The sequence below is a fragment of the Pantherophis guttatus genome, chromosome 2 (genome assembly GCF_059756535.1).
Source record: "Pantherophis guttatus breed Tessera chromosome 2, ASM5975653v1, whole genome shotgun sequence".
In the NCBI taxonomy this organism is placed as follows: Eukaryota; Metazoa; Chordata; class Lepidosauria; order Squamata; family Colubridae; genus Pantherophis; species Pantherophis guttatus.
Window position 1 is genome coordinate 248,736,338 of NC_142064.1, and position 10,440 is coordinate 248,746,777.

General features: G+C 42.8%; 1 protein-coding gene across 3 annotated transcripts; it reads left to right on the forward strand.

The window, feature by feature from the left end:
- Positions 1-1,017: 1,017 nt before the first annotated feature.
- On the forward strand, positions 1,018-10,190 carry NDUFAF3 (NADH:ubiquinone oxidoreductase complex assembly factor 3). 3 transcript variants are annotated; one of them, XR_004593624.3, is made up of 7 exons: positions 1,018-1,206; positions 3,722-3,920; positions 5,221-5,287; positions 5,404-5,504; positions 6,480-6,585; positions 9,125-9,248; positions 9,341-10,190. XR_004593624.3 is itself a non-coding variant. In XM_034431701.3 (6 exons), the coding sequence occupies exons 1-5, from the start codon at positions 1,142-1,144 to the stop codon at positions 6,573-6,575; spliced, it is 528 nt and encodes a 175-aa protein (XP_034287592.2). In that variant the 5' UTR covers positions 1,018-1,141; the 3' UTR covers positions 6,576-6,585; positions 9,125-9,382. The 3 variants fall into 3 exon arrangements, 2 of the variants coding, with proteins under 2 accessions (XP_034287592.2, XP_034287591.2); XM_034431701.3 differs by having other exon boundaries at positions 9,125-9,382; XM_034431700.2 differs by lacking the exons at positions 9,125-9,248; positions 9,341-10,190 and having other exon boundaries at positions 6,480-6,942.
- Positions 10,191-10,440: the final 250 nt, after the last annotated feature.

Consider the following 10,440-nt stretch of genomic DNA (forward strand, 5'->3'; position numbering starts at 1 on the left):
CAGCCTTTATGGTTTCAGTCTATTCTGAAAGCACTGGAAAAGGCCTTGGCGTATTTTAAAAATAAATTCATAGGTAGCTGGCAAGGGCCCCTGTTTTTAATTAATTGGCATGATGGAGAAGGGTTTGAGGGATTAAAAGGGAAATTATACTACTATACTACTTGGCCTTTTCGTGATATAAATAAGAGATTCAACTAAGTGAAAGTTTTTACAGTGGCTGTCATTTGGGAGAAATGCATTGTCCGTGTTTTCCAGACATTGAAGTGGTACCATTAGTTGTTACGTTTTCAGCACTTCAATAGCTGTAAAACCAGTCCAAACACATCTAAAATTACTCTTTTGTTTTCTTTCATTTTAAATGCAGGACTATCAACATTTAATGTTTCCTTATCTATAAAACTCAGCTCCATCTGGTGGTAGCACAAGAAAGAAACCTTGGACGAGAATTAATTTAGACACCTGAGGGAGACATTCCTGCCTTAGTATACAGGTAGCCCTTGATTTATAACCATTCGTTTAGTGACTGTTACAATGGCACTGAAAAAAGTGACTTGCTCTTATGACTGTCACAGCATCCCTGGGTCATGTGATTGCCATTTGATGACCTGCCCAGGTGGCTTCCGACAAGCAAAGTCAATGGGGGAACCTGGATTCATTTGAAGACCACATTATTCACTTAACAACTGATATGATTTGCTTAACAGCTATGGCAAAAAAGGTTTAAAAAAATGTGTGCAACTCATTTAGCAACAACCCTTACTTAGCAACAGAAATTCTGATTACCAGTATTAGTCGTACATTGAGGACTACTTATATTAGGAATTAAGACACTGAAAATTTCCTGACAGAACAATTAATCCGTGGAACAACTTGCCTCCAGAAGCTGTGAATGCTCCAACAGTGGAAGTTTTTAAGAAGAGATTAGATAACCATTTGTCTGAAGTGGTGTAGGGTTTCCTGCCTAAACAGGGGTTGGACTAGAAGACCTCCAAGGTCCCTTCCAGCTCTATTCTGATTGACTGACTGACTGAGGGATTGGACAAGTTGAGCACGACGGCATGGACAGCTGAGCGTCCTCGCTCGCACGGCCGCTAGAGGGGGGTCGTCGGCAAGGCCCCGCCCGCTCTTCCCGCCCTCTCTCATGGCTGCCCTCCGGTTGCTGGGCTCGGCTCTCGTCTGGAGAGCAAGGCCGGCTTTCCCCCGCAGGTCAGTGTAGCCCTGGGGCTGCAGCCGAAAAGCGCCCGTCGCCCCTTTGCACCCGGGGAAGGGCTCGAGCTGCTGCTGCTGCTGCATCTGCATTTCGGCTCGCGTTGCGGAGGCTCCTCTCCTCGCCTCCCCGTGAAAGATATACCCGGGGTTGTGTGTTTGTGTGTGTGTGTCTCCGGGGGACTGAGACTCCCAATTGACCTTGGCTGAAGCTCAGCAAGCCGGATTTCGATAGGGGCGCTCAGGAAACGCCGGTTCGATCCTGGGGAAGGGTGGAAGGACCCCTGTCCAGAGAAGGCGGGAGGGCACTTTTCCGTTCTTGGCGGCTGAGCAAACTCTTTGCACGTGTGGCTGTGAAATCCCATAGTAGAAGCTTGCCTTGCAGGGGGAATTAAATCTCTTTTTTTTTTTTCCTGTGAGGAGGTGCAGGGGAAAAAAATAACGCGCTTGGCTTAGTTGTGGCTTAGAAAGTTGCACGGCAAAGGGTCTGGTTGGGTTTGTAAATTATGTTGGGAGTCTGAATTTAAATCGGATTTGATGTTGGGAGATCTGCTGCCTGTCGGGATGCAGAGGAATCCTTTGGGAAAGGAAAGGGGCTTTCCTCGCCCATTCAGTTGGGAGTTTTGGGTGTGGGGGTTTACATTGTTTTATATCCACACACTTTTCAAAACCATATGTAATTACAGGTAGTCCTCAACTTGTGGCCACAATTGGGGCCCCAAATTTCTTTCGCTAAGTGGAACCGTTTTTAAAGGAGTTTTGGCCCATTTTATGACTTCTCTTGCCACGGTTGTTAAGTGAATCACTGGCATTGGTAAATTAAGGTCGTAAAAGGAGATCACTTGAACCCTCCCTCCCCTCCACTGCAGTTGTCATAAATTATGAACCAGTTGCCAAGCATCTGAATTTTGATCACGTGATCCTGGGGATGCTGTCATGGTCGCAAGTGTGATAAAACGGTCATAAGCCACATAAGTCACTTTTTTCAGCGCTGTAATTTTGAACAGTCACTAAATGAACTGTTGAAAGTCGAGCACTACCTGTACCTTGAAAAGCTAAAACCTTGTTTGAGAGGTCCTTAGTGTACTTGTTTGAAGAAGTTTAAACCAGGGGTGAAATCCAGCAGGTTCTGACAGGTTCTGGAGAATCATTAGTGGAAATTTTGAGTAGTTCGGAGAACTGCCAAATACCACCTTTGGCTGGCCCCAGGGTGGGGTGGGAATGGAGATTTTGCAGTATTCTTCTCCGAAGAGTGGGGAGGGAATGGACATTTTGCAGTTCCCCTGCCACGCCTACCAAGCCACACCACGTCCACCAAGCCACGCTCACAGAACCGGTAGTAAAAAAATTTGGATTTCACCACTGGTTTAAACCCATTGAGAAACTAGCAGTATCAATAGGGCAGTTGAACCTTACAGAAGGGAGAGTGCCAAAATTATTTAATTATGCCATTCTGTCTAGAGCATTTACCTCATAAAAATTGTAGTGCTGGCTGGAGTATTCTGGCAGTTGAAGTCCATGGGTCTTAAAATGGCTGAGGTTGGGAAAACTACAATAATGGGATGTAAATTATTCTGGATTAAAATACGAGGGCAAGGCCTTCTGCCTACTGTAATTTAAATGCTGTTTTTTCACAATGTAGCTAGAAGTACAGATAGTCCTCGACTTACAGCAGTTCGATTAGTGACCATTTGAAGTTACAATGACACTAAAAAAAGTGACTTATGACCATTTTTCACACTTACGACCATTGCAGCATCCCCTATGGTCACATGATAAAAATTCAAACGCTTGGCAACTGACTCATATTTATGACGGTTCTAGTGTCCGGGGTCATGTGATCCCCTTTTGCAACCGCCTGACAAGGAAAGTCAATGGGGAAGCCTGATTCACTTAACAACCATATTACTAATTTAACAGCTTTAGTGGTTCACTTAACAACTATGATAAGAAAGGTCGTAAAATGGTGCAAAACCTCAATGAAGGTCACACTTAGCAACAGAAACTTTGGGCTCAATTGTGGTTGTAAGTTGAGGACTACTTGTAACTGGACCACAATTTTACTCCCCTATCATGCACAGCAGTGATGGGTTTCAAAAAATTTTACTACCGGTTCTGTGGGTGTGGCTTGGTGGGTGTGGCAGGGGAAGGATACTGTAAAATCCCCATTTCTTCCCGATCAGCTGGGACTTGGGAGGCAGAAAATAGATGGGGGCAGGGCCAATCAGAATTTTTACTATCAGTTCTCTGGACTACTCAAAATTTCCGTTACCAGGTCTCCAGAATTGATCAGAACCTGCTGAAACTCACCTCTGATGCACAGATCTTTAACCAATGTTCAAGGTTACTGTTCTGTCTGTCCTTTTTGGATATGGGTCAACCCCAGATGGCAGCCCCTCAGGTTTCCATTTAGTTAAGAGTGATTCATGTAACATCCAGTAAATTTGTAGTTGGTTAACTGGCATTTTGACTTACTGGTCAGGCCGACTGCCATTATCTCATGTTCTCTCTTCAGTTTCAGGCAGCCTCAGCGAAATCATCGCCTCACGCCTTCCGATGATGAGCTTCTCCAGAAAACAACACTCCATCGTTTGGAAAAAGAATCACCAAACATCATGTTTATTGAAAATTACACTAATTATGGTTTCTCCATCAATGGGAACACAGTGATAGGCCCTTGCGCTATTTTGCCACAAGCCATCTTGCAGTGGAATGTAAGTTTTTCAGTTCCTTTATAGAGATGCATGAATCTCTTCAGTTCAGGATATGTATTTTCTAATTTTAATATATTTTTCCTTAAATCCATTTACAGTGAGCCCTTGCTTAATGATGGGAATTTCCATTACTAGGCAATATTTTTGTAAACTGCAATGTACATGACGCTTAGCGATGGCAGTTCCAGCAGTTCTGTCATTAAGCAAGAACCGCATGAGCTGACTTCCTGCCGGCTTCCCCAATGACTTTGCTTGTGAGAAGCTGCCAAGTATGTTCATGTGATAGCGGGACGCTGTGATAGTCAGAAATCTGGGCTGGTTGCTGAACACCTGGATTGTGATCATGTGACCATGAGGTCACTGCAACAATGAGATTTTCTAAGATCAGTCATAACTACCACTCATTTAATGCCATCACAGGTTTGAAGAGTTGCTGAACGAGTGTCATTTAATAAGAACCACCAGTTTGTGATTCACGTAGAATTATGTTTTTAATGGAAACTATGTACGATATTTTTCAGAGTATAAGACGCACCTTTTTTCCTCAAAAAACAGGGTGAAAATCTGGGTGCGTCTTATACTCCGAATGTAGCCCCGCCCAGCTTCTCAAACGGAGGTTTCAGAGGCTGAAAAAAGCATCAGAAACGAAGCTTCAGAAAAGAAACCCCCAAACAGAGCCTCAGAGGTTTTTTTTTTCTGAAGCTGTTTTGGAGGCTTTCAGAGGCAGAAAAAAAAAGCAAGGCACAGAGCTCACAACCAAGGAACCTGTTGCTAAAATTCACCTCTGGGAACAGCTGATTGGGGTTATTCCGGGAGGCCGATCCACCTGCCCAATCAGCTTTTTTCTTATTTTTCTCCCCAAAAACTAAGGTGCGTCTTATACTCTGGTGTGTCTTATACTCTGAAAAATATGGTATTTTAATGCATAAAACTCCCGTTCACCTTCGGAGATCATGTAGTCCATCTAAAACAGTGTTTCTCATTGGATAATAGAGGTAGAGATTAGGGACTGGAAAAGTACTGTTATGTAAGCAAATTGATCTAGACAATACGCTGTTCACAAAGCACTTACGTATGTAAAGAGAAAATGTATAAATAAACTGTTAAAAAATAAATAAAACTGTGTTTCTCAATCTTGGTCACTTGAGATGTGTGGACTTCAACATGCTGGCTGGAGAATTTTGGTCATTAAAGTCCAAACATCTTCAACTGGTCAAGGTTGAAAAACGCTGCTTTTTTGTTATGCTGTGTATTCACTATTGGAAGAGTTTGTCTTTTATTATTTTGTTTCAAATTCCAGGTTGGCACGTATAAAGATATTATTCCAGGCAGTCTTGCTCTGTTCCATATGCTGGAGCCTAAAATAGGTACAAAATAACTGTGAATCCTGGGCTGGGTTTTAAGAGGGTTTTGTAAGTTTCCACCTTAAGGAGGAAAGATCATCTCACAATCCTTCCCTGCATTCCCCTGTTGGTTGTCCTAGAAATTGTGGTCCTGGGAACGGGAGCCAAAGTAGAGAGGCTGGATCCTGATGTCCTGAAATGTTTGCACCAACGTGGGATTGCTGTGGAAATACAAAGCACGGTAAGAGATGGTGTGGTAAGGACAGGAAGAAGCAGATAGCAAGAAAGATTAGGGGAGAAAGCAACGCAGTAGAATTTTCTTCTTCTTCTGGTCTAGGATTTCATGAAACCTCAAAATATAAAAAGCTGGGTGGCACAGGCAGCTTGAAACCTTGCTGCCTGCTGCAGTGTTCGGCATGCTTAGCAATCTTATTTAGGTTGCATACTTCTAGTCCTCATGATTTGTTTCTTTAAAGTGCACAGAAATGCACATGGAGCTTATTTTTTTATCTCCAGAAGTCTTTGCTTGGATTGTATGCTCCAGAAAAATTTGGCAGTGATGCCTTTGGCATTTTGCAATGGAATTTGTATTGCTCTTTTCTTTCCTCTGACAATTAGGACAATTAATCCGTGGAACAACTTGCCTCCTGAAATTGTAAATGCTCTAACATGGGAAGTTTTTAAGATGAGATTGGATAACCATTTGTCTGAAATAGTATAGGGTTTCCTGCCTAAGCAGGGGGTTGGATTAAAAGAATAACTCTGCTATTCTATTCTATTCTATTCTATTCTATTCTATTCTATTCTATTCTATTCTATTCTATTCTATTCTATTCCGTATGCATTGGTATAGTGATTCGCTAAAGCATGAACTAGCAATAAAAATACACTCATTTTTTTTTCCACATTGATTCCTTTGGTTGGCTTTGAACTTGGACCCAGGTGCCCAGCTGTACATACCTCCTTATGGATGGACACTAATCAAGGAGAGAACCAACCTAGAACTAAGGAGAAAGTTCCTGAGAGTTAGAACAATTAATCAGTGGAGGGAGTTGCCTCCAGAAGTTGTGGGTGCTCCAACACTGGAGGTTTTGAAGAAGAAATTGGACAACCATATAGGGTTTCCTATTTGAGCAGGGGCTTGGAGTAGAATACCTCCAAGGTTCTTTCCAGCTGGGCTGTTCTTTTATTCTTTCTCATCTCTTTGGCTCCACAGTCTAATGCTTGTGCCACTTTCAACTTCCTGGTAAGCGAACGGCGTGTGACAGCTGCTGGACTCATACCTCCTCCTCCTGCTGCCATGTTTGAATAAGCCTTTAAGGGTAAGACGAGACAAGAGGCGTTCTAAGCAGGCTAGAGAAAGAGACTCTACTGGGATGGCTGCCTGCCCCTTCAGGGATCTGTCAGCTGCTTCTCCCAGTCACAGACAAGCATCTGCTGTAAGATGTCTGTTGCCAAAAGAGCTGGATTTTTTCCCCAGGCTTACAGCTAGATCCGAGGCAGGCCGCTTTTCTTTGCAGCATGAGCCCAGCGTGGAAAAGAAGGCCTGAAAGCGATTACCATGCACCACTGTTTGTGTCTTGTATCTAGTTGTTATCAATTGCAGGCTGCTAGTGAATTTCTGTCCTCGGAGGAAATCTGTCGGGTAGACTGAAATAAAATTATTTGTCTAAAATTGATTTATAGTCTTTGAGATGAAGTTTTTAATGTGGGTTAACCCTGTTTAGGATATCATGCATTATCAGTGAACTGCAATTTAAGTTTTTATTTAAGCAGCACAGAAAAAAAAAATCATAAAAGGAACATGTGGAAACATATAAGGAAGATACCTAATCTCACCTTGTTAGCAATATTCATAGCCTATGCCGGAGACAAGTTTTTTCCGTGTTCCACATGTGTTGTGGGCCTGCACATGGTAGCTGCAATGAGAGGGAGAGGGGTTCTGTGTTTGTAGAGTTAAGAGGACAATGCCAAGCTCATGGTTTAGGAAGTGAGAGGGATGTGCCTCATGATTTAGCTTATTGCTTGTAGCTCAGCATTGATGTGAGGCTTGTTGTCTACCATTGAGCTGTAAGCTGTCTTTTGAGCGAAATCTCATTTAAAAGGCCTATATGGCAGACCATGTGCGAATCTGCTTAAAATGTAGCCCTCTGGAACAAGTGTAGCAGTATCCGTTTTGACATCTGTTGTATGTCTGGGTGGGTGGTTCATCAATAGCAACAGCACTTAAGACTCGTGATGGCGAACCTGTGGCATGTGTGCCAGAGGTGGCACACAGCACCCTCTCTGATGGTACGCAATCTGTTGCCCCAGTTCAGCTCCGCTGCGCATGTGGGCATGCCTTCCACCGGCCAGCTGGTCTTCGGGTCTTTGCTGCGCATGTGCGGGGGGCACTTGGTCTGGAAAAGGTTAGTCATCACTTAGACTTATATACCACTTCACAATACTTTTACAGCCCTCTCTAAGCGGTTTAGAGTCAGCATATTGCCCCCAACAATCTGGGACCTCATTTTACCAACCTTGGAAAGGTAGAAGTCAACATTGAGCCAGTCAGGATCGAACTCCAGCCTGTGGGCAGAGTTAGCCCACAATACTGCATTCTAACCACTGCGCCATCACTGCTCCTAAAGGACTGTCTCCTGTCAATGAAAGCTCAGACTATAATCTAAGCCCTCTTGAAGCTGGAATAGTTCCGAGAGATAATAGAGCCGAGGTGGCGCAGTGGTTAGAGTGCTGTACTGCAGCTACTTCAGCTGACTGCTAGTTCAGCAGATCAGTGGATCAAATCTCACCGGCTAAAGGTTGACTCAGCCTTCCATCCTTGAGGTGGGTAAAATGAGGACCCAGATTGTTGGGGGCAATATGCTATTTAGTATACTGTCGATTGTTGTAAGACGCCCAGAGTCCTCGGAGAGTGGGCGGCATAGAAATACGATTAATAAAATAATAATAAATAGTTCGTTTAACATGTATTCTGTCATAAGGCCAGAGTCTCTCCTGCCATCCTGCAGAACAAAGCTCTGGTTTATCATTTTGCTTAGCTGAAGCATATCCCAGCCCCCATAGTTTTAAGGAACACGTTATACAGGTAGTTCTCAGCTTACAACAGTTCATTTAGTGACCATTCAGTTGCAATGGCACTGAAATAAGTGTCTTATGACAGTTTTTCATACAACTGTTGCAGCATCCCCATGGTCACAGGATCATGATTCGGATGCTTGACAACTGATTCATGTTTATGACCGTTGCAGTGTCCCGGGGTCACATGATCCGCTTTTGTGACCTGACAAGAAAAGTCAAGGGGAAAATCCAGATTAATTTAACAACCGGGTTACTAAGTTAATAAACTGCAGTGATTTACTTAACAAATGTGGCAAGAAAGGTTGTAAAATGGGGCAAAATTCACTGAACAAACGTTTCAGTTAGCAACAGAAATTTTGGGCTCATGGTCGTACGTCGAAGACTACCTGTATTGCACACGTGTGCCTCTGGCAAAGCTGAGCGAACTCTGAACTTTGAGGAGGTATTATTTAAACAAATACACCAAGAACAGGGCTGCCCTTTGCCAAGACTTGTGAAACAGTCAACAGACAAGTCACAATCTATCTAAGCGGATCCCAAATATTTTACAGTAATGGAAAGCCATTTTGGTTCTCACATTTAAGGGGCTCCAGCAAAACTAACTGGTCTTTTAAACATATTTCATAGCCTTATTACTATGAACCTGTGTTTATTTCTCATGAGAAAAGATAGGAAATAAGTTTTTAGTGGAACAGTTTAGTAATTTGATTCGAGACAAAAAAATGGCTGCACTTAGATGCACAAACTGCAACTGTTTAAACTAAATGCATGTTTTTATAGGAACGCCCAGCAGAGGGCAGTCATGTGATACCAGAATACCTGCTTTAGGGAGTCGGGGACAGGTGCTGTTGCTGCACAAGGGCCCTTGCAAGTGACTGGGCAGCTAATTGCCTTTGAATTTAAAGTAAGTTAAGTCCTGTTAATAGGCATTTTGTGTATCAAATCAAGGAATATGTACAAGTAACTAATGCATTTTTCCCCAAAATATTTTTACAGAACGCTTCACTATGATATGGCATAAACCATTGACATGCAAAACTGAAGGTTTGATTGATTGTTTATTTGAGTGATCACTGAGACTACAGAGATAACTCCACATAGCTGGGTTGACCTTTTTTTGGGGAAGTGGTTTGGAAAGGCTGACTTGGGTCCTGGCTGGCCTTGTGCCTAAGGCAGGACTAGAACTCGAGGCTCCCAGTTTTCAATCTTTAACCGCTACACCAAACTGGCTCTTCAATTTGCATGAGCAACAGATGTTCCATAGGCCACCAAATAAACATTTGTCCATTCTTCCTTCTGATCCTCCAGAACAGGGGTGTCAAACTCGCGGCCCGCAGGCCAGATGCGTAACGTGCTGGCCACGCCACCACGGGGTTTAGCGGGGGGGGGAAGTCATCATACATCACGTGACGACCACATGATGCCGCGAGTTTGACACCCCTGCTCTAGAACCATTTCACTATTAGCTTTCCCAGGCCAATCAAAACAAGAACAGACTGAATTTGAGAAATTTGTGATTTTTAACAGAAGAAGAGAGTTCCTAAAGTTAGATTGCAAGAGTTATAGGGGATACTGTGACAGTAGCCAGTTGTCTGTGCATATCTTGCTCTACTGTTTTCTAAAACCATTAAAAAAATACAGCTCCAACTGTGAAGAATAAAGGACTTGACCAGAGAAGAAAAACATCATTCTAAGATTTTGAGACTTGAACCTGTTTAGTCCTTATTTCATAATAAATATGTAAAAAATACCATATTCACACAATGTAATGGAATGCTGTCCTGTATAACAGCAATGATCTGCATAAAATGCATTTTAAGGTGTAAACATCACTTTTCCCTACAAAGGATTTGTGCCCCTTTATTTCACGATTTCTAGTTATGTAAATTTGTAATTTTGCTAATGCTTTTTTGTTTATTTATACCTGCCAGTATGCATGTTTGAAGTTACATAAAAGCGTGAGATCTTACCCACACAAGCGGATAACTAGACCTATGAATGTAGCATAATCAACAACCCTCCCACTAACATTGATCTTGGATGATGGTAAATCTGTCTGTTTTGAAACTAGAAAAGAATGTGTTCTCCTTCAAACC

Coding starts and splice junctions, on each gene's coding strand:
- NDUFAF3 (XM_034431701.3), top strand. CDS start 1,142: ATGGCTGCCCTCCGGTTGCTGGGCTCGGCTCTCGTCTGGAGAGCAAGG. Junction 1,207..3,721: donor AGGCCGGCTTTCCCCCGCAG/GTCAGTGTAGCC, acceptor TTCTCTCTTCAG/TTTCAGGCAGCCTCAGCGAA. Junction 3,921..5,220: donor AAGCCATCTTGCAGTGGAAT/GTAAGTTTTTCA, acceptor TTCAAATTCCAG/GTTGGCACGTATAAAGATAT.